General features: G+C 39.8%; 1 protein-coding gene across 1 annotated transcript in view; it reads left to right on the top strand.

Moving 5' to 3' along the window:
* The first annotated feature begins 8,106 nt into the window (after nucleotides 1-8,106).
* LOC139721434 (G patch domain-containing protein 1-like) overlaps nucleotides 8,107-24,872 on the top strand; it is a 136,500-nt gene continuing 119,734 nt past the window's right edge. The window contains 1 exon segment of the mRNA XM_071632749.1: nucleotides 8,107-8,200. Within this exon segment, the coding sequence (XP_071488850.1) occupies nucleotides 8,134-8,200 (67 nt within the window). The 5' untranslated portion in view covers nucleotides 8,107-8,133.

The following is a 24,872-nucleotide window of genomic DNA, read 5'->3' as shown; positions in this document are numbered from 1 at the left end:
CTGGATTCGCCCCTGTTCAGTTACCCACCTCCTATATATACCTGTAGAAGGCATGTCTTATACCGTCAGGTTACTATCATTTAAAGGCGGTGAGATAGCTTATGTCAGAAGCGCGTCTGCCCCTCTATCCAAAGGACCCCGGTTCGATTCCCGGATCCCACTGAGCAATGTTGTGTGTAATCATGCAGTCCCCTCTGTAGTAAGAGGCAAAACACTCTGTCCCTCAGATAGGACATAAAGTGAAGGTCCCGTGTGTGAGAGAGTCAAAACTCATGCACGTAAAAAACCCGTCATTTATTCATCGCAAAGAGCACGGTTTTTAACCCGGTGAAGTGGTCCCGCCTTACATCCAACTGGACACCATGAAAAACGAGTTATTGCAGCTGAATATGGTCCATCCATCCAGCTATCTTTTAAGATGGAAATGAAACAAACAAACAAACAAACTAGAGCGTGCGTTTCCTTTAATTGAGTTTTCCTTCCCTCCCTTTTTTATTCAAATCTTATATCTTAACGGTGATTTCAATGTTAGCGTTGAACACTCTTCTTTAAAACTTTGCTAGTCAAGTAGACGGTCCCATAGACCATGTACATAACTTGGAAAAGTTGTTCAGTACGATGTACAAGGGTTTTGATGTTGTTGTTGTTGGTTCGTGTTCAAGATGGGTATTGAAGTAAAGTTGGCTTGGTTGCCACCTCGGTTACCATAGGCAACTGTTATTGTTATCTTAGTTAGCATGATCATGTGATTAGCATATAAACAATATGTAAAATGCTAATTTCAATCCAGGAAATCATTAAACGTGGAAAATAGAATTTTTCAAGGGTTTCTATATGACGAAGAATTCATTTATAAAAACAGTTCCCATTTAAAATAAAATAATGCTAGTAACTTAATATCTTAATTAGTATGATAAGCTAATTTGCATATACAGTCTTATAGAAGGTACCATATGTTATGAATATTATACTTATGACATTGAAAAGTTGTAGAGGTTTTTCGTTGTTGTTGTTGTTGTTCCATGTTCTACATGGATATGGAATTGAATTAAGCTTACTTGCCACCTTGGTAGCCTTGGGCAATTCTTTGCATCTGGAGTCACCCCTCAGACTGACACTCACGAATCATACAGCCTACTAATTTTACTTTGAAAAAATGTCCATGGGTCATGCAGCCCATTACTCTGAGTTCGACACTATAGCAGGTAAAAACAGCCCACGAGTTTGACATTACAACACGAGGCTTGAGTGTGTTGGTCTCGTGGGCCTTGTTTGCTTGGTGATGAAGTCATGGGCTGTATGAATCTTTGACTGTATGAATCGTGCACCATAATTATGAGTCATCTGTGTCAAACTCGTTACGTGCACCCGTAATATGTTGCCAGTTTTAATCCTTGAACCTGAAAACACGCATAATACAACTTTCCAAGGGCACTCTATGACGAGGAATCCATAGTAATAAACCATCTGTAACAACAGTATCCACTTTGAAATGATGTTAGTGTCGTATAGATATCATAATTATATTATATTACATTATAATACATGGTCATTGTATGTGATATGTTGCTAGTTTCAATTCAGGAGGCCTTGACACAGGGATAATACGACTTTTTAAAGATTTCTAGGACAATAAATCCATTTATAACACCAATTCCAAATGAAAATGGTGCAGTTGTCTTAAATATTATCATAAGCATTTAAGTTTTTTTTTTTTTTTTTTCGTTCCAGTTTAAGGTGGCTATTGATGTACTGGAAATTAAGCTGTAAGATTTCAGCTTTGATAGTCTTACAATACAAGAGCCCCAAAACACCAAAGCAAATTAATGCGTCCTGTATGGAGCCCCAGACAGTATTCCTAAAAAGAAATTATCCATGATCCTTTTCAGTTCAACAACGCCATAATGGGTGGGACACTTTATAGAGCTGCTGCCTTGTGCCCCGCACAGGGTAAAATAACTGGCTTTAGTATTTTGGGTATACTCTGCTGTGTACTATACACCACTTCCATTGCAAAAGAAATATATAGACATGACCCTTTTCAGCTGAATAACGCCATATGGGTTGGGCGCTCTGGGCCTATGCAATACAGGAGAAAATTACTGGCGTTGCTGTTTTCATAATAAGTACCCCCAAAGGCACAAAATCCACCAACTTCGGCTCGTTGGTTGAATAAATGTATTTTTGAGGCCCTCTTTTATGACCCCTTAGTGTGATAGGTTTACGGTGCAGGATGTGATTTGACAGTTAGTCATTTTATTGACCCTTGACCATGGACTACATGTAGTCTGAAGAGACCATCAAAGCTTGTGACTCTCATCGGCTAAATAAATCTTCAGGCCCTGTTGGCCCGGTCTGAGTCTGTATGCCAAAGCATCTTTTTAGTGTGTTTGCATGTATACACAGTTCCTGCAATGTAACTGCTTCTCGCCGGGAGCAGCTACAGGACACGGACTATGGGAGACTGGAAGTGATGCATGTAGTTTGATTTATTTAGTTTAATTGATATTTATTTCCATTTCATTTGTTCACAAAAAGAATGTATACATTATGCAACCATTATCTTATATTTTCTAAAAAATACATGATAAAGTGATGAAGTACAATGAACTATGCATGCAGTTTCATTCATTCATTCATTCATTTTTTCCATCTCCAACAAAACTTGTAAATACAATCTTCTTTTCACATAATATAAAAGTACATATATATGTCAACATTACAAAATATGATGAATGAAATAAGGATATACAATTGATAGGATGAAAGAAAAAGCACAAAAGAAAATCATTCTGAAGTTTAAAAAATGGTGGATATGGGGAGGAATGCTGAAAAAAAGCAATGCTTGTAGGGTGCTTCCCCCAACATAGTCGAACACTTATACATATATCATTGATCTTCTATTTTTGTGCATGAAATTAAATTTACAAAATGAATTAGACGAACTAAGAATAAAAACCTAACTAGCCCTAGACAGACACCCAGACAAATCCCAACATTAAGTCGCTGCCATGCAGAAAATAGAATAGGAGAGAGGAGAGAGAGAGAGAGATGAAGAAGAATTGATAAAATGGTTGGAAAATAGAGAAAGAAAAAAAACAATGTCGCTAGTGAAGACAAAAAGTGATGAATGAACGGAGCCACAAAGCTATACGCATAATATTAAAGAAAAATTAAAATCAAATATTCTGGTACTTTTACAGTCATTGAGTTTCATTCAATAACCAAGATAATAAAGTAAACACTTGAAAGATTGACAAACAAAGTATTAAAATGGAAAAGAAAGGCGTGGGTCACCGGAGACATAATATTAACTAAATGTCAACCTGAGTATTAATTCCCATATAACCCCCCCCCCCAAAAAAAAAGAGAGAATAGCATAAGAAACAATAAATAGCATAAGAAAACAATATTTTCGAATACCCCCCAAAAAAGAAGATACAATTAAATACGATTTTAAATCAAAACACTGACAACTACAGTGTTACAAGCTATACAGACACATGGATTGAGCCGTGTGAACCCGGAAAGACAATACAATAGTACATACATAAAAATATTCGTACCCAGATAAACTCTATAATAAGCACATTCATGCACGTGACTGGTTTTATTATGGAAAAACAGGACTTATGTACAGATCTATGTGGGGTCTAATTAAAAAGGAAATAACTAGAAAGTGAGAAATACTTTCATAAGTGATGGTGTAGAAAGTTTAATTGTTTTATTGACAGTATTTTTTGGCAATCTTTAATCTTTTAAATGCCTTTCTTCATTTGCGTTTTCAGTTCAGAGGATATTCACTCTCCTTGAGGTCATCGAGAGGATAGACCAACATGAGCGGCTGTTCATTCAGATTGCAGAGCGCTAGCACAGCAGGTTGCTTTGCAAATAAACATGGAGGTTGGTGAAGACACTGCTCTGCCACCGTTACCCTGCGAGAGTATAAAAAGGCAGCTTTCCATGAGCGCAACAGCCTTTTGGAGATTTTTTTTTTTTCTGTGCTGCCAGATAGATAATGGTGAGCATTCTTTTGGAAAGTGAGGCTCATATGTGTCATTTTTCTGTCCTTTGACCTCTGTCCTCTGTAATCTTTTTAAAATGTTTAATCAAGTCAATTAAATAATGGCGAACGTACTATTAATATGAAATTCAATGTTATGAATATGAGAAATTAGGTTTTAATGATACAAAAAATCAGGAATTATCTATCTACCTCACCTGATTGTTTGATTTTGATCAATGCTCTCACTTACTTAAGCATATTATCTTTTCAACTCTTTTTCAGGCATGTGTCCTCAGCCTCAGTTAAACCTAACGACAGGCGGTGTGTGGCAACTCTCTGAAGAAGATTGTGGGCCATTAGATCAGAAAGACCTGCACGAACAAGGCTACAACAAGTTTGGCACAAAGGGGACATCTTCGTTCGCAGAGTTACGTGGTTGACATGCTGTCGTCACAAGTACTATTTCCAGTAAGTCAAGTCAAGCCCTCTTCAAAGAGAGATTCATTTACTTGTTGAGAGACTCTTGTTTTAAATTTAGGACAAGTTTGTTTTTGAACAGCAAGTTTGTTCTTCGTTTGATGAGCTGTAGATTAAGTACCGGCACAATACTGATATCTATATGTTGACCCCATGGGAATGATATTGTCTTAGAAAAATTAAAAAGGATTATAAAAGAATAAATTGAGAGCTGAACACAATATGAGAAAGAAAAGCGGAATTATTCGGCACCAGACCTCCCAACCATTCTGAATTTTGAGGAATTTCCTACTTATTGTGCTCATTTTTATACACATTGCTATGGGAACTGCTCTTTCTTTCCCACAGTAGTTTTGAGCCAAATCATTCCATTTTTTCAGTCAGAAAGGTTGAGAGGTATGCAGTCAGAAACATATTGTTTGTTTTTGTTTTGCTGTTGTTATATCCCATTGCATGCCACGCTGTGGTACTAGAGGTACAATGTTATTGGGTTGTTTGCCATCTTTGTTATACCAGTTGTAGTCCATGCACCTATATTTAAAAGCTTTAGTAAGTGAATGTAACATACGGATTTGACATGATTTCCCTGTGTGAGTTTTGAAAAGCAATACCTAGATACTAATGTCATAAAATGTCCATGGTATTTCAATTTCCAATCATGAAATGTGTATGTATACTAACGAGATAGCATTTATTTCTTTATCATCTTTTCTTCATAATTTCAGACATGATACGTTTGTACGCGCCAGCAAAGGGATGCAAGATACCAGCGAGAAAGACACCACAAACTGGGCTAGCCGTTGGATTACTAACTCGCGTGATCATAAAGGAAACAGGCAGGCGAGGAGGCAGACAAAGAGTGTGCAAGATTCACCAGCTGGAAATGGAGAAAGTAATTGACTGTCACCTTTGTGATTGTAGACTGAGGTGGGATGTTAGTCACGTTCAGTTACGTTTCTTTTTTTTTATATGAAGAAAGTTATGTGTATTTTCTTGAATAAAAGGGAAGAGTGAAAGGATTGATAACACAAATGTAAAATTATATGCCTATGAACTCGGGAACCTACAGTTTTAAAAGCTTTAAAGCTTTTATGTAGGCCCCATCATATTTCTTATACTTACTAGTGACATTTTCACACGATATGACCTTGTACATTTGTGTCAAGTATATTTTCTTTTTCTTTTCTTCTACAATCAAAAGACATGATTGTATATATTTTGTATTCTTGTTTTGTTGTCAATAATTTTGTAATGTCATCATTGAGAAATGGAAATATGAAATAAATTTGAACTTGAACTTGAACTTGAACAATACTTAAATCTAAGCGTTGCAAAATTTAACTTTACTGTAAAATCAAATCATGTATTGAAAATTTGTTTATAATTTGCATTTTATTTTATTTCCTTAATTTATTTTTGCATACGGTCATCGTAGAAAATAAATCATTATTAAATGTTAAAAGAGCATCACAGTGATAATGATTTTTTTTTTTGTTTTTTTTACATGCATTGTGAATACGTTTGTTACTTCATGTGCCGGTCTCCCCTTGATATATAGTCTAAAACTAAGTTTTATGCTACATCAACTTAGTCTACTCAGATTTAAGTTCTTTGTGTTCCTCCACTCCTCTCAACTTAACTTTGCATCAGGATTGCGTTCTTTCGTAATGCATTGTACACATGTAAATCATTATTGTCCATACTTCTGTCAGCTTTTGAAAGTGTCCTCACTTCTTGTGCCAATGGACCGTTTCTAAAATGTATTTTGATTTATGGATATTTCTTTGCCAACATTTCATTCACCTGCTCCCTTCCATTGTGTTCCATAGGCAAAGTTCCATAGTTGTTGCAAGTGCGGGCAAGCCTGCGGCAAGCTTTGTGGCCGTAAAAGGCAACTTTTTGCGAATAAGGCATTCATAAAATCTTAATACATTACAGAACTGGTCTGTTGTAAAACATGTCGCTTTGTTGTTGTTTTTTTAAACATGATTTTGTAAACATTTACATGAGAGAAATCTGTGTTTCCACTGTGGAAAACAATTATTTCCCTTTCAATCCAGCTATATCCAATATAAAAAACCCACTTTCCACACTAAATGTACTACTACATTGTAAATGTCCCTGATTGCACCGATATTGGTCCCATTATGGTGAACATGGATATCATATGGGTCCAATATGGGGCAATCCGGGGAAGATACGGGACTGACATGACAAAGACTGTGTTAAACCCATACATAACCCATTTTGCCCATATGGGCCCCAGACAGGATGTATACAGTGTAAAATACATGTGGGTCCCATATGGGTCAAGTGGGCAAATAGGTGAAAATAGGGACCACATGGGTCCCTTCTGGTAGGTATGGGGAAAACATGGGGATAATCTGACAAAGCCCATTTCAAACCCATGTATAACCCATTTGGCCCTTATGGGCCCCCAGACGGACTGTACAGTGCAAAATATACATAGGTCCCATATGGAAAACTCGCATGGGGGCCCACATACCAAGCCCACATAAACCCACATTTAGCCCATATGGGCCCCAGATATTTTTCGACCTGGGTAGTACAATGTAAGACTCTGACGGAACAAGGATTTTCATGGTAGAGATATGTTTTGTCATTTTCAGTGCTCTCGACCAATCACAGAACAAGAAATAATTTGTGAGGGATACATTCATTAGGACCTTCTAACCTATTACTAGCATGTAATGAGCGGGCAGCTCTTTATAAATATTCGAAGTTTTGACATGACATGACTCTACGGACATTTTGAACAAAAATGCAATCCTACACCATCATCTCATTAGTATACAAAGAAAATAATAAGCAAATATACTGGAACAAAGCTAGAGTGATAACCCCTCATCCAAATCACATATGTCTTGCTGTGTTGGTCAATCATATGACTGAGTGCATTTTTACAAGTGTTTTTGTGGTATGATTCGTAATCAATTTTAATTAATGTTTTCAATGTCGTATAATCATTCCACTTTGGCTAATTATGTATTCATATCACTAATTTGATAGCTTCTGACAAAATAATCACAGACATCACTTGTCAATTCATGCAACAACATTTCACCTTGCTTCATGCAAAATTTCAAGTCAGTCAACTCAAACCAACCGGTTGCGATACATCATTAATAGTTATAAACCTGAAAACAAGCAGAATTTTGAAAAAAAAGCCAACAAAAACAACAAACAAACAAACAAACAAAGAAAGGTAATGCAACGGCATCACTTATCACACACAACGCGTACGGTCTCCCTGTCCAATTTCATAATATCACAGTCTCTCCAAGGACACCCAAGCCCTACAATGGTATCATGGAGAAAACGGAACAAGACAAAACAGAATGAAGATAACGAGGGGGGGGGGGGCCCTGCCCCTATGATCTCTACGCTAATCACTGATTGGACTAATGTTTAACTACGTCACACGCCAGGGCAGTCTTCTGTATGAATTATTCATTAGTTGATCCACCAAACAGTACAGTCTGGCTGGAAACACGTTCGATTGGCAGCACACGTACTGTACGTACGATTGTACATACACACCAAAGAGATACGGCTGCGACGACATGCCTGGCGTGGCCTGGCGTGGGAAAACGTGAATTCTACGTGCGTGCTGTCCCAACGGCGGCGAAATGGATTCCGACTCAGATCACGATGACTTTGTGTCCTACGGAACACCGTTAGAAGTTATCGAAGAAGGTAGTATGTTTTGATAGATGCTGAGGAACATGTACGTCTCGAACTTTTTCATAAATATCATATTTACAATCATTCTAACGCTTTAAGCGATGCTTTATTCATTGTTTTGTAGTCCCGCTCGTTAATTTCCATGTCATGTCACTGCAACTCGAGTTTGACTGGTGACGGTTCAGTCAGTGCCAGTGGTGTAAAGTTCACGATAGAACTAGATTACTAGAACTTTGTAAATTGGTAGATTTAGTGTTTGGTCGTAGGTAATGGTAGGACTTAAGAAGTGTAGTAAGATTTAGACGTCGTCAGGGCTTATAAAAGTGTAACCGCAGCAGCGACCCCATACGGACAAATACGTGTGTTACAGCGCCCCGCGACGGGGTTAATAAAATAGTGTAACCCCGTCGCGCGGCGCTGTAACACAGTAACAGCGCCCCGAAGCAACCCATGCAATTTTAGGAAGCACTCAAATGCACTGCAACACGTAAACAACTCACCGCTCAAAAGGACACTTGGATTCGCAACGAAAAGCCACATGATATAAGACCAATATTGTTGAACAATAGAAACGACTATGTATTTCTCACCATTACCTCCGAAAACAGGATAAATAGTCATCTTTGAGACCGTCTACTCGAGATACTGTCCGTTCAACGTTTTGAACGTATCACGTAAATATACTGATCTGCGCATGCTCAAATGAATATCAGTTCGGGAAACCCACTCACAAGGGGGGCCCCTCCTTATAAGTAACCCGTCCCCCTTATAAGTAACCCCGTCCCCCTTATAAGTAACCCCCGGGGCACCCCTTATAAGGAGTCTCCACGCTTTTTTGCAATGCAATGGAAAATGAAAGGACTGCGGCAATTCGCTTGATTATGTCCATAAAGCTTCACAAGTTTCCTAGTTACTCACGAAATTTGAGCAAAATCGGTTTGAGGCATCATATCTAAAATCATGGATTTAAATGCGATGTCAAACGACCCATGCGAATGCTGAAATGCGAGCGATTACTGGCGTGAGTGTCGCCAGGCGCGGCGGCGCGGCAATGCTTGAGTGCAGACGTGGCGACTCGCGGCGGCGCGGCAATGCTTGAGTGCAGACGTGGCGACTGAGTCTACTCAGTCGCCACGTCTGCACTCAAGCATTGCCGCGCCGCCGCGCCTGGCGACACTCACGCCAGTAATCGCTCGCATTTCAGCATTCGCATGGGTCGTTTGACATCGCATTTAAATCCATGATTTTAGATATGATGCCTCAAACCGATTTTGCTCAAATTTCGTGAGTAACTAGGAAACTTGTGAAGCTTTATGGACATAATCAAGCGAATTGCCGCAGTCCTTTCATTTTCGCGTTGCATTGCAAAAAAGCGTGGAGACTCCTTATAAGGGGTGCCCCGGGGGTTACTTATAAGGGGGACGGGGTTACTTATAAGGGGGACGGGTTACTTATAAGGAGGGACCCCCCTTGTGAGTGGGTTTCCCGAACTGATATGCATATTTTACGTCATCTGCCATATGTACAATGTTGCTCGTATTTGGTTCTCGGTCTCATTTAATAAAGGACACCTGTTCGTACCAATACCATAGGTATCATGGAGTTCAAAAATGCTCTAGGTGAAGTAGAGGAGGATGCAAAAAGAATTAAGTTCAAAGTGGAGCAAATAGAAATTATCGAGAACGCAGTGAAACAGAATGACACCTTCCTAATGTTGCCAACTGAGTTTGGCAAGAGTGCTTGCTTTGGTTTCATCACCGAATCTTGGAAGTTGGATAAAGCAGGGCTGCACACTAACCCATTTTTTTTTCTGCCGGTCCAACCTGTCTCTGTCGGATCAGTAAATATCCATTTTTCCTCCCCATTTTTGTACTGGTCGGAACAGAAAATTTACTGGTCAACAACAACCTGAAAAAGCATTAACCGGCTTGCAAATTTATTTTCATGTTTTTGTCGACAATAATATTACCTCCCCCCCCCCCAAAAAAAAAATACATTTTGCAAATAAATATTTTGTAAACTCAAGTGCCTTGTTTATGGATCATTTCCTTGAGAAGGAACAAAAAGGAATCATTTGTGAATTGTTTTGTTGATACAAAAAGGAAGTGAAAAAAAAAGAAGGGACTGAAATGCGGTTTTTAACTTTCCTCCGAAAATTTCTTCCCGTATCTTACAAGTATGCGTTCTTGAAAGTACACTGCAGGGTCAAATTTGTGATGCTTTGTACTCCTATCTCTTCTTCGTGTATAGAACCATTTTAAAAGAATTGAATGTTTGTGAATTAACGTGTTAAATGATTATGAACAAAATCAGATTGTATCAAATGCGTTTGTGACTCTTTGTCAACATCAGCGCACGTAGAGTAACACGCGTTACTTAAGTTGCTGCGCTTTTCACATTTTTGGTGCTCAGCTGGATTGTAATGATTACATGAATTATTTTTGCTGTATAGTATTTTCTGATGCACGTGCCAGAAGGGGTTCTGTATTTTTCTCCCGATAATCTTTTCGCATTTGTGCATGCGCTCTTGAAAGGTATATACGGCAGCATACGGCATCAGGGTCGAATTCACGATCCTTTTTGCGCTTATTTCTACCTCGTGATATCAGCGGGATTGTGACGATTTCATGAACTTTACTTCGGATCACTGTTCGGATGTAATCTGTTGTGATGAACACACCAGAATGGTTGACAATGCGCCCTTTATTTTGCTCCGATAATATTTTCGCATTTCGTAAATGCGTCCTCTCGGATTAGAAGAAATGATACGGCCGAATTCATGATTCTTTTTGCACCTCTTGTTCTCCTCAAACTTCAACGGGATTGTGATGATTTCATGAATCATTTTGGCTGTAATTTTTATAATGCACGCGCCAAAAGAGGTTTAAAATGTGTCCTATTTTTCTCCCGAATTTGTGCATGCGGTATGCGTTTTTGAAAGATACACAGCATGCAGGGCCAAATTCACGATCCTTTTTGCGCCTATTGTTTCCTCAAATTTCAACGGGATTGCCATGATTTCATGGATTATTATTCGGCTATAATCTTAATGATTCACATGCCAAGAGGGGTTGAAAATGTGTTCTTTATTTTTCCCCGATAAAATCTTCGAATTTCGTAAATGCGTTCTTGAAAGATCATAACACGGCCGAATTCATGATCCTGTTTGCGCCTATCAATTTAATATCAGCGGGATTGTGATGATTTCATGAATTCCTACGGCTGTAATCTTTTACTTTGCACACACCAAAAGGGGTTGAAAATGTGTCCTTTTATACTTTTTACAGATAATCTCTCCCACATTTCGTAAATGCGTGTCTTCTCGGATTAGAAGGTATTCACGGCCGAATTTATGATTCGTTTTGCGCCTATTGTCTCCTCAAACTTTAACGGCATCGCGGTGATTTTATGAATTATTTCGGCTCTAATCTTTTGTGATGCACACACCAGAAGGGTTCAAAAAACATTCTTTATTTTTCTCCCGAAAATCTCTTCGGAATTATTCATGCGTTTTTTGAAAGACAGTATTCAGGGCCGAATTCGATATCCTTCTTGCGCCTATCGTTTCCTCAAATTTCAATGGGATTGCCATGATTTGATATTCGGCTGTAATCTTGATGATGCACCACCAGAAGGGGTTGAAAATGTGTCTTTTATTTTTCCCCCTATAATCTCTTCGCACTATTCGAATATCACGATTTTTTTTGCGCCTATTTCTATAACTCAGATATCAGCAGGATTGCGATGATTTCGTGAATTCTTTCGGCTGTAATCTGTTGTGATGCACGCACAAGAAGGATTGAAAGTAGTTTTTTTTCCCGATAATTTCTTCACATTTGTGCATGCGTTTTTGATAACCAACATGGCATGCAGGACCGAATTCAAGATCCTTTTCGCGCCTACTGTTTCCGCAAATTTCAACGGGACTGCGATGATTTTATGATTTTTTTTTTTTTTTTCTCGTCACATTTTGTGCATGCGTTCTTGAAAGGTACACAACAGGACAAATTTTGTTATCCCTTTTGTGCCTATCTTCATTATGAGACCATTCTGAAGGAATGAAATGAAAACAAACGCAATCAGATCTTTATACTGCTGTAATTTTTTCAATTTTTCTAAAAATCTGCACAAGTAAACTCGTTCTAACATGTCATCTGCCACGCTGCTACAAAGCCGGGCTCGGATCATGGGTTAAAAAAAGGCATGAGTGAAATGACCACAGAAATGCGTGCGCCTCTACGAATACATATTCCTTGTCTGATGGCATGACCGCCGATCGCAAGCAAACGAACGATGTAAACGCGTTGGGGAATACCGGCATGCATTTCAGTAGTATTGTACATACACGTATGTATAAGGCTTAAAAGGGTATTGATCAAGCAAGACAACATCAAAAAAAAAAAAAAAAAAGCCATGGGGAGCAATGGAATACAATCCCAATGACCATGTGGATGGATCTGAAAGGGTTACTTTCTAGTTTTTCATTAACCAATCCATTATGCCTTTAAGATGAAAGCCAATCTAAAATTTTATCAATTTCACGACAATGATAAAAAAAATCCAGCAGAACAGTGCAAAAATGATAAAATCGGATAAAAAATAAGGAAGTTATGACATTTGAAATTTCAAAAATTTTCAGAAGACACTTCTTGTCCCATTGCTATGAATGAATGAATGAATGAAATGAATGAATGAAATGAATGAATACTCAAGAGTCAATTTTATTGATCTGTATGTCACAGTACATAGAAATTTAGCTTCCAATTCTTCCATTTTGTTACACACAATAATTATGAAACACACACGCACGCGGACACACACACACACATACACACAATCAAACAGAAAGTGACAAGCCTGACAGAAAAAGAAAGACAGGAAGGATCTCCTCTCATGCGGTAGTAAGTCTTTGGAAAAAAAAAAAGGTCTCAATAAATAATCAAACAATTCTCAACTATTGGAAATAAACAAAACATGTATGTAACAGAAGTGTATTCAATTCAAATCACAGTAGAAAATAAACATGAAGCAAAAATGAATATGAGTCCCCAAGAAGCAGAGCTTGTGAGTGGAGCCCATTGTGAATGTACAACATTAAAACTATAATGTACAGTGTGAAAGGAAACTTGATCTATAGATGAGACTTCTGGGGCATTGCCTCTGCAGACTGGGGAAAAAAATCAAAAAAAAAAAACCAAAACATACCCTCTATCATGAAAATCACCTGTTATTTTCTTAATCCTTCACATCTCCAGATGTTCATTATGTGTGCACTTCCTTTATTGCAAATAAATAATGAACCACACATTCGAAATGTGCTTAAAAAACGAAATAAATAAGTGCCGGTAGGCCCGATAGTAAATCATCGCCCAGCATGCATTCTATTTGTTACGTCTCATGAATATTCATTTCCGTTCTCAGCGAGCTTTCCGTTTTTTTTCCACACGCATACATTGCATATTACAGTATGTGCTACGTTTTATCCACATTAGCGCATGCGCTGTGTAAGTCGTACTACAATACGAAATGCGGTAGGACTATAAAAACCTCGGATAAACTCTTTCACAGGGCTCTCAAAACAGATCATATTGTAAATCGACTTCGCCTGCCGTGATTGTAAGTATCTTATCTAAGAGTAAGGCTACTAATTTCAGTATAAAACCCTGTATTTTGGTCTCTGGTCACGTAAATGCTTAGCCATATCAGGTGCTTCCGTGACAGGTATAGGTTTGCTGTGCGACCCCTTTACGGTACGTATTTGTCCGTATGGGGTCGCTGCTGCGGTTAATAAAAGTGAAGACCAAAAAAGTATGTGTGTGTCAAACGATGTCGTATGATGGAGGCCGCGCCGTCTCTCCTGACTGGGCATGGGCGACACTAGTAGTATACTTGGGTGACCCGCACCTCGTCATAGTTAATGTTTGCGCATATTTGAATCACATTTCGCCACTGAAAGTCTTTGAAATCCAACTCACATACAGGAAAAATGCTGAAAATTCCAATGAAATCACAAGTTCACTGATCGATATCGAAAATTTGCTGCTATCGTCGTCAAACGCGAACGATGCGAAAAAGTTGCACGCTGAGGAAGGGGCCCGCAACTCGTCACCCGCGCTCCCATAGACAAAGCACGTAAAATACGTGTGCGGGTGACCGTGATGCTCCCATAGACATACACGTAAAAGATGCGTGCGGGGACAGTGGTGATACGTATAACACGTATTCCGATTAAATTTCAGATTTTCGCGAAAAACTGTTCGGTTTTCACTACAATTTGCTTGGTTGTGGTAGTCCTGCCAAATTTCAAGCGTACTGAACACAGTCCCGGGCGTAAATTTTTGTTTAGTGCGCTTAAAACAATTTTAAGCGGGGTGACGGTATTCGGGCCCCTGACGAGGTGCGGGCACCTCACTATACTTTTAATAATAGTACAGACATGACAGCGCTGCAGCTGCGTGCATGCACAATACAATAGCTAGGGACTTTTCGATTAGGTGAATGAGAAGGATGTGACGCCGAGTGCAGGCGAATATCAAGGCGTCACAGCCCGGCCCCACAATCACATTGAGCTGCTGCTTAAAAACATTACAATTTTGGGCATCACGTCTCATGGTGTCACTTCTCCTGGCGTAACTCGTGTGCAGTAGGCTACCTGTGCCTTTTGGCTTACTGGCTTGGGTGCATATAATGCATCACGGGTTACCCCGGGGGTACCACGTTGTGTAGCGCCACCTCACGTCCACTCGAGGAGAGCCGCAGAGAAATGCATGCACTGTTTGTGCGTCTACAGTCATTCCTATGCCACTGCATGTGATACTATGCATGCATGGTATACTGTGCTGGCGATATTAGCGTGTACTTCAGTGCAGTGCAGTGCAGTGGCTAGCGCGCTAGCTCAGGCACCAAAATAATTTCCCACTTTTTGGCACCCAGGGTACAACCTTTTAAAAAAAAATAATAACTCAGCAAAATGGCTGATTTTTATTTGGTACCCCGGGATACCATTTATGTCATCATGTGGAATTTGTGACTTGTTTCTTTACTTTTGATATTTACTTTGTCTTTGACTAGATGCCGGATGCATTATATGGATTTTAAAACATGATGCATGGTAAGGCTGCAAAGTACGATGCACTGCACTGCACCAGTACCAGGCCAAGCACTGAGACGTGATTGCGTAGAGCATTACGTGTAGTTAATGCATGTGTGGGACTACGGTATGCAGTCGCAACTTGCAGGACAGTGAAAGCGGGCAAATAAAGCAGGTACTTGAGGCTGTAGTTTGTATGTCAGCGCTGCTGCTGTGACGTATCAAGATCATAAGCTTTCATGTACTGGTAATTAAATTATTAATATTCTCTCAAATAGTAACGAGCCTTCGGAGTGACAAACTTTAGTAAGAAACTAACCTTTGGAATAGCGAACTGTAACCGAATCCTAAACCGTCATTTTCTATGCATGCATGACAATACAAATGTAACACCTTTATTCTGTAGCGTTGATGTTATTCTTTGATGGCGTACGATAGGCGGTGTTACATTGGTAAAGTTTCTCGACACTCGACGACAGCGCACAGAAGAGACCAAGAGACCAGTTCTTATTACAAAGTATACGGGATCTTTATTTAATCACAGTGGGATATAACGCTTAGCAGAGATATATATTAACTGGTACTCCCCATCAAACGGCCATATATTGCCCCTAAAGAGGGATGGCAAGGGAGACCAACGCTTTGTGTCTTTACCCCAAGAGGGTGAAAGAGAGAACTCTTGACCAAAGCACATGGTCACTTTTATAATACATGTGTACTAGAAGGATGGGCTTAATCTAGATAATATTCAAATATTCAAAATAGAGGGATTCAGATTATAATAAAACAAAGGTGTAGGTTAATAATGACCACTGTCAATCCATGGGTCACTGACACCAGTGACTCACATAGTACATGATGGGGATGATGGGGGAGAAACCTTGCACTGGTAGACAATGGGGAGACAGGTTATCAAGAAATGTTTATGGGAGAGGTTAGGCTCCTAGGGAGGTAGGGTGTGTAGACTGACCACAGGATGTGATGACCAGTCGGGTTGGACAAAATACTGAGAAGAGCAATGAAGGAGTTTTCCCTCAAGTCTGTAGTGGTTGAAGCTTGGATTTGTAGCAACAACACTCCTACATTTGATATATTACACAAACAACTTTATGCTCTCTTTTGAATTTAATATTCAAACAAAATTAAAAAGGTACCATCCCATTTTCACAAAGCTTTCCAGTGTATGATGAGTATTCAACAAACAAAATATGATATTTCGTTGTTTCCTTGTTTTTGTTATATATACTGTAAAAGTGGTTTCTTTTGTGTACAGAAACTTTCGCGGTTTCCATCGGTGCCGACTTTTTCGCGTGTGTTTAAATTAGCGGTCGGTAATGATAGCGTTGTAACAAGCGATGAGTTCAAAACATTTTCGCGTGATGTTAAATTGGCGGTTCAACCTCAAAGCGCGAAAAGTGCGAAAATAAAACCACCGCGAAAGAAACCACTTTTACAGTAATGTATTTGTTCGGTTATAACAAAATTTTGTTATAACGAAAGAAAACTGCTGGTCCCGAGCATTTCGTTATAACGGGAGTGCAGTGTATTGATCTATCCTATTTTAATAAGGCAGTGTATACTACCGGTTCCCCATACTACCACAGGCGTGTGTCTTTACCATCCAGCCACTTCCGTGTATGTGTGGTTGAACCATATTCCGAGTGGCTGGAATGAGTCACATGAGTTTGTGTCTTTTTACACACGCTTCGCTGGATATCGCGGTATGTATTGTGACTTAATTTGTGTACTAAAGCCTCTGTGTACATAGCCACATCAACATGTTTAGGAGTTCATTCACACACCACCATCTTGCAAAGTGATGATGATACCCTCATTTTTCATATCTTTATTTTACTGCAGAAGTGCAATATTTTTTTACACTCCATTGTCACTGTCATTGTCTGTACCGCATTTTTTTTTTCTTATGTGGATTTAAAATTAAGATTGATTTGGGAACTTCCAATTCATTAGGATCAATCTCAATACCATGACGAAGTCTACATAGTACATTGGGACTTCAGGTGCTAGCAAGCGCCACTCTGCAGGTGTCCTGCACACAATACGTAAATGGAAACGTGTGTAACAAAGAGCATGAACAGTGATTTTGAATTGATTTTGAATTGATTTTGAAGGTGTTTGCTGGCCCAACGGGCACTACTACAGAGACTCCAACACAAAGCACCTTCTGACATGTCTCACAAAAATTGCAGTGGCATGTCTACTACAACCTACCTACATGTAACTACTTCTGACCCCACAAGCACCACCTCAGTCCAAGGTTGTCAGAAGCAGTTGCTCAGCAGGTGGAAGGTCAGCAGGTGGAAGGGCTTAGGTTTATGGCCTAATCCCTCATGCTTAAAATGCCAACTGGTATAGAGGACCTAGTCACCTTTATCAACAGTTCTTAGCATGCTGTTGCAGCATGGCATGTTAGCCATTGTGGCAGACATGTTTATGGAGATGGACGCTATGATTGCCCATGAAAACTGGGCAAGATTGCCCCCTCCATCTCCCCTGTAAATGTGCTGGCTGTTGTGACTCATTGGCGGATCCTGGTCTTTCTTCTTAGCTTGCTCACCAGGGCACTGCATCAGTCGCTTGGTATGCCAGCCAACAAAACAACTTAGCCCTCCACCCAGCCCTTGGCAATACATGGTGTGTGGAAAGTGTAGGGGTTAAAGATGTTTTAGGTCTTGGGAGTGCCCCTGGCACATGATGCCTACTTCCATGTGGATTGGCTTTGTATCGGGTCCTCAGAAAACCCTGGGGATCGAACTCGATGACCCCTGGGAGGATGCTGAGGTTACCGATCCATCTTGCTGGAGGGGCCGTGAACTCTTGCAACCCAGAGAAGTTTGCCAAGGCTGAATTCGAGGGCACCTTGATTAAGCTCTGAAATATGATTTGGTAGTGGGAATCCACTCGGAAGAATGCAGACAAGCACACTGCCAAACAAAGGGGAGCCTTTTTTTTTTAATCACTTGCAACACGCCCCCACCCTCCCCTGGTTGTTAAAATTTTGTTAAAATATATTTATTCAGGATAAAAAGTTCAGCAAAAGCTGTTTTACAACAATGTCCTGTATTAAAATAGATATAAACAGTCTCAAATGCAGTTTCTAATGCAGTGGGTTTCATGCATGTCATAAATAAATTGAATCGAATTATTCAAACTGAAATATCAAATTAGTAATTTTATAGTAGAAGTAATCACTAAAATAGAAATTATCAAATAGACTTATACGGTGATGAGGTGAACAGCAACAATGACTAAAAATAGTTTAATTATGCAATGTCCAGGCAGACCAGCGTCACCAGGGTGAGGACCGCTGGTCACGTGCCACCAAAACCCATCCAACGCACCGCGAAACGCGGTTTCATTCCAGCGTGCAATACGCTCCCACCCAAGCCCCGCCCCACGGTCCGCACCCGACTGTGACAAAGATCTGCCCGGACGCCGCACAAACAATACATTTAATGAATGTTACTTATTAGCTCAGCGGCACGAGCATTCTCAATTGCCAACAGATCCCCAGTGCCCCTTCCAACTAGGGTTAAGCCACGTTGAATGGGACATGCAGAATCCGTCAACTCATGAAAAGACTTGCATCGCCGAACCCAAACACTCATTAAATGTATACTAAACCAAAGCAGGCATAAGCACACACTATACAAATTTATGCAAGCATGCGCACAATCAAAGGCATGTACATAATATACCGACACTACCCAATACCATGCACACCAGCATCGAAATCAAATACACAAACTCACACACATTACCGAAATATGCTTACAATTAAATACAGTACAAAATTGCTACACACCAAATCACCGTGTTTGTCCAATGAGCAAATTGGTGGGAAAAAAGAACACAGTAGGGAAATTACAAGTACTAAGTAATTGACCGGGTTATTGTAAAGGAAAATCCACTGCATTAGAAAAAGCTTACAGTGATATTCAACAGATCAACAGTAGCAGATAAAATCAACGACATAAGAATGAATAATACATTATAGGTAAAAGATTTAAAAAAATTTTAAAAAGATTTAAAAAAATCAATGATTATCAGTACATTGTGTGATTATGGGGACTGGGGAAGACAAACTATGGGGAGGAGCAATTCATAATACAGTAATCAATAATGTATAGTAATTGGAGGTGCTGTAAAACAGATATACTAAAAAATGTTTGAGTTTATATAATGTTTTAAAAGATGTTAGGGTATGGGAATTTTTTATTTCATCGTCTAAAAGATTCCACGTTTTCGGGCCAGAATATGCAAAGGATTGTTTAAACATTTCAGTATTAGGTTTTGGTGGTACCACATTTAATGAGTTAGCATTACGGGTGTTAAAACCGTGCCTATCAAAATACATTTCAATTTCATTACAAAGTCGTACAAATGTACAGGGGCTGTACCATGTATGCATTGATACATCAACATACATAGAAAATAGTCTCTCCTAGTTTCAAAAGTTTGCCATTTTAAATCCTTGATTAAGTCAGTGACACTAGCTAATGTCATGGGCACCATACTTCTTAGAAACAATTCTGGTCGCTCGTCTTTGAATACGGTGTATTAATTCACGAGTTTTCAAAGAACAATTTTCCCAGACTGAGCAAGCGTAATCAATACATGGTTGTATAGCAGATTTATAAAGTGTATTTAGGAGGGGGGTACTGAGTGTGTTACTTAAACGACGTAATGAAAGCACTTTATAAGATAAATTTTTACAAAGTTGCTTAACATGATCAGTCCATGTTAATCTGCTATCAATGTTTAAACCCAAATATCTTACAGAGTCAACTTGCCTAAGGCTAGTGCCATTAAGACTGACATTTAACTCATTTAATATCATGTTTTCTTGATGATATGAGCATAACATTTGTTTTATCAGCATTGATTTTTAGTTTATTGTTTTTATACCAATCACCAATTTCATCGATACAAACTTGCAATTTCAGTTCCCCTTCTTTACTGTTATTACAATAGTATATATCGCAACATCATCTGCAAAAATGTTACACGTTCCTGCATTAACACTCTGAACGATGTCATTAATGAATATAAGAAAAAGGATAGGTCCAAGCACCCCTCCTTGGGGTATTCCTACAGTCATCATATTTGACTTGGATAATTTACCATTTAAATTAAAAGATTGTTGTCTTCCACTCAAATAACTTTTAAACCAGTTAAGTTCTGTATCATGAACCCCATAATATTGTAATTTTAAAATTAATAACTCATGAGATATTGCATCGAAACATTTCAAAATATCAAAGAAGCACACCACAACTACTTCATGGTCATTCAGAATTGCATGCCAGTCATCAACTACTCTGTGAAGAGAGGTTACAGTAGAATGATTCATCAAAAAAGCTGATTTTTCGATTGTTATGAATTCATGTCTAGGTAAGTAAGAAATGAATTGAGTTTGAACCAATATCTCTTGAATCTTAGCAAGGTGAGAAACAACAGAGCTGGGCCTATAATTTGACGGAACATCTTTATTTCCTTTGCCTTTATAAATGGGTGTTACACGTGCATACTTCCAATCTTCAAAAACAAAGCCTGATTTAAGCGAGAAATTAAAAATTGCAATAAGTGTATGAACAATGAATGGTGCCGCTATTTTAAGCAATTTGCAATCAATATTAAGTATATCTAAATTGCTGTGACTTGGCAGGTTATTTAAAAGTTTAATTACATCATCCCCAAGAATTTCAGAGAATTTGAATTTGTGGAGACATGGCGGATTTCTCCACTTCAGTGGTTCATGTTGGAAGGAATCAGAAATTGTCTTCCCTACTTGAGCAAAATAATCATTAAACTCATCCGAAGTCAAATCATTATGCACATTATTGACAAATTTGGAGTTCCCAGTGGCTCTATGAAGCTCTCTCCAAAGTTTCTTGGGATCATTACGATACTTTACAGAAATGGTGGAGTTTCAGTCTTGGCTTTACGAATAGCACTAATGACAGCATTTCTTTGTTTACGATATTCATGAAGTAAAGCTGCATAATGATAATACATTACATTTGTAATGCGCTTAATACAATGTTTCTAAGCGCATAGGGAAAGGACGAAAAGAGAAATGAAAAATTAGGGAAAACAGTATATCAAAACACAAGTGAGAATAACATGACATAAATCAATGTGTACCAGTCATTAAACACATACAGTAATTGAATTACACTCAGCACATTAACTTAGGGAAGCAATCAATATGGGAAAAGATGGGTTTTAAGAAGTGCCTTAAATGATTCTACTGATGGGGCTTGTCGTATATGAATGGGTAGATTGTTCCAAAGCTTGGGTGCAATAACCATGAATGAGCGTTCTCCGTAGCGTGTCCTAGTGCGAGGTCCGGGTAACAGTTGAAGATGGGCAGTAGCATGGGAGCACAGGCGTCTAGACGTAGAAGAAGTTGATGAGGATCGGAGAGAGATTAGGTTCTGTAGGTATGATGGGGCTTGGTTATGAATAGCTTTGTAGACTAGGAGAAGTACTTTGAAGATAACAAGTTCCTTTATTTGCAACCAATGAAGTGACTGGATGATTGGGGTAATGTGTTCAAACTTCTTGGAACGTGTGACTACTCTGGCGGCGTTGTTCTGGATGCGTTGAAAGGGTGCAATATGGGATTGGGGTAAACCGGCTAAGAGACTGTTACAATAATCAAGGTGAGATGACACGAATGCATGGATAAGCTTTTCTGTGGCAGAAGCGTCAAGGTACAATTGTACTTCCGGATCCTGTTAATCCTAGCTATCCCCCACGAAGCTGTCCTGCACTTGTTGAGGATGTGCTGGGCAAGGGAGAGGTGCTTATCAAAGGTTGCACCAAGATCTCGGACACACTCGGACTTCTGCACACAACCCGTAGATAGGTCCAGGGGAGGAACATCATCAAACCTCTGTCTGAATCTCGAAGATACATGCAACAATTTAGTATTCGCTTCATTGAGCTTCAGGTTGTTGACCGAGGACCAGGTCTTGACATCGCTCAAGCAATCTGTGAGTCTTCTTATGGCATCACTTCTGTCATCGACATCAGTTCTCATAACGAGGTAAAGTTGGGTGTCATCCGCGTACATGGCGTGCTGTATACCATGATGTGAACTGATTATATGACAAAGAGGGCCAGTGTAGAGGGTGAAGAGCAGAGGGCCAACAACTGACCCTTGTGGAACCCCCCAACGCAGAGGGAAGGATTGTGACAATGACCCTCTCACTATAACTCTCTGAAGACGACCAGTGAGATCGGACTTTATCCATGCAAGCGCAGATCCCTGTATGCCGTAGCAGTGTTCGAGTCGATTGAAGAGAGTCGTGTGGTCCAGGCAGTCAAAAGCAGATGAAAAGTCTAACAGGACTAGGCAGGCTTCCATTCCATTGTCAGCTGCTAGTAGAAGGTCATTGGCAACCTTTAACAAGGCTGTCTCAGTTGAGTGATGGTGCCGATATGCAGACTGGTTTACCGGGAATAAGTCATTGGACTCCAGATAAGACCTGAGCTGTATAGAAACGAACCTCTCCAATACCTTGCCAAGGAAAGGAAGGTTGGCGATGTGTCTGTAGTTCTTCAAATCGTTCCTGTCAAGAGATGACTTCTTCAAAAGGGGCGTGATAAGACAGGTCTTAAACGCTTCAGGAACCTCACCAGACGTCAGGGAGAGGTTAATTGTTGATGTAATGATAGGCAGAAGGTCATCAATGCAATCCTTTACGAGCCACGATGGTACCGGATCCAAGCTACATGATTTAGGCTTGAGAGAGACAATGAGTTTCTTCACTTGACTAAAGGAGACTGGTGCAAATGCTAAAAGACATTTGTCCGTACCCAGTTGAGACACTCTATTTGCTTCAGAAGAAAACTGCTTGAGATGTCTGAAATCCCGTGACGATACTGGCAATCCTATCATTAAAGTAGCTTCCAAATTCATTGGCCAATGCTACATCAGACCGGTGTTCAGGGAGGACAATTTCCTGGCTGGAAGGAGAAGTAAGTCTCTTGACAATGTGAAAAAGCTCTCTGGTGTCAGCTTCAGCGATCTCAGTTGTCAAATGTTTGGATTTAGCTTCATGGAGGGTATAGTAATAAGACAGACACTCTTCCTGGTATAGTTGTTTGTCGATTGAGAGGCCTGAACTTAACATCCGTCGTTCTGCACGACGCCTGACTCTCTTGGCTTCTCTCAGCTCTTCAGTGTACCAGGGAGCGGACGGTCGAACTGTGATAGTCTTTCTCTTCAACGGGGCATGTTTGTTGCTGAATCAGAGTATCATTATACACATTGACTGCTTCAGTAGAGTCCTTTGGCATTGCCGTAGTTACAGGAGAATTCCGAATGTCTTGTGTAAAGGATGCAAAGTCAATGTTCCGAAGTTTCCTGTACTGCACAAGTTTCTTTGTGTTTGTTGGAGCGGCAAGGTTGATGTCAGCAACAATAGCCGAATGATCAGATGGAAGTCCAGGCAGAATGCGAACAGATGAGATGATATCGTCTATTCTTCTTGACAAGATCAAGTCCAACGTGTGGTCAGCCCGATGGGTCGGTCCGTTCACATGTTGACAGAAACCCAGTGAGTCGATGGAGTTCATGAAGCTCATGGTTTGGGTGTCATGCTCACGATCAATGTGGATGTTAAAATCGCCAAGGATGAGGGGCATGTTGTCCGATATTGCCGCAGACTCAAGAAAAGAAAGAAACTCCTGCAGGAACATCCTGTATGTAAACTTGTTGCTTGCAGAAGGCGGGGGTCTGTATACTGCATAGCATCTCAAGACTGAAGCTGGGGAGAACCGGATCGTAACATCCATGAGCTCAAAAGTGGCATATTCAGCCTTACTGTTCAGAGTCACCTTAGCTGAAGCACGAAACACAATGCAGATTCCACCTCCTTTTGAGCCAAAACGAGGACAGTGCAGCAAATCATAATTAGGAAATGTTGATTTAATATCACCAATAGCAAAGTCATCCCCCTGGTCTCCTGTTAACCAAGATTCGGTCAGGACAAGGACATCAAGTTGTTTATCCAGTATCAAATCGCATATGCATGTAGTCTCACGTTAGTATTTAGATGAAATCGGATGGGAGCTTGTTGACTGATCTGAAAATCAATTTGATCACGGGAACAATCATCACTCCTAACTGCTTTAACACAGCGAATAGCAACCTCTCTGTCTGCTCCGGTTACCCCTTTTCCCGCGTCGTGTACGTCACCTCCGAGCAACACCAAGTGATGAGATGGTCTTCCATTCCTGACAAGGGAGTCTATTGTGACTAGCATGAAGAAAGGGAGGCTGCAGTTTGTAGAGGGCACCTGCATCAAACTGAATTCTCCCCCTTGCACATAGTAAAAACGACTGGTTAACATCTCCATCAAGGTCATCTCCAGTTACTGGGCCGGGATTAGGATACACATCACCAGCTTGAAGAATCAAGAGTCGTAATGTGCAATGTCGCTGTACTTTCCTGAAAGTGCGTCTCTGTCTCCCTCCATCTGACCTCCATGTGTTTTGGTTATTTCTGTAGGTGTAATTGTATGGGCCTAAGATGAAATACCTAGTCACCAAATGGCTAAC

This window comes from Diadema antillarum, unplaced genomic scaffold (assembly GCF_040938485.1).
Source record: "Diadema antillarum isolate AM-2024a unplaced genomic scaffold, OU_Dant_1.0 scf00000143, whole genome shotgun sequence".
In the NCBI taxonomy this organism is placed as follows: domain Eukaryota; kingdom Metazoa; phylum Echinodermata; class Echinoidea; order Diadematoida; family Diadematidae; genus Diadema; species Diadema antillarum.
The sequence above is the reverse complement of the archived record's forward strand: the minus strand, read 5'-3'. Positions and strand labels throughout refer to the sequence as shown.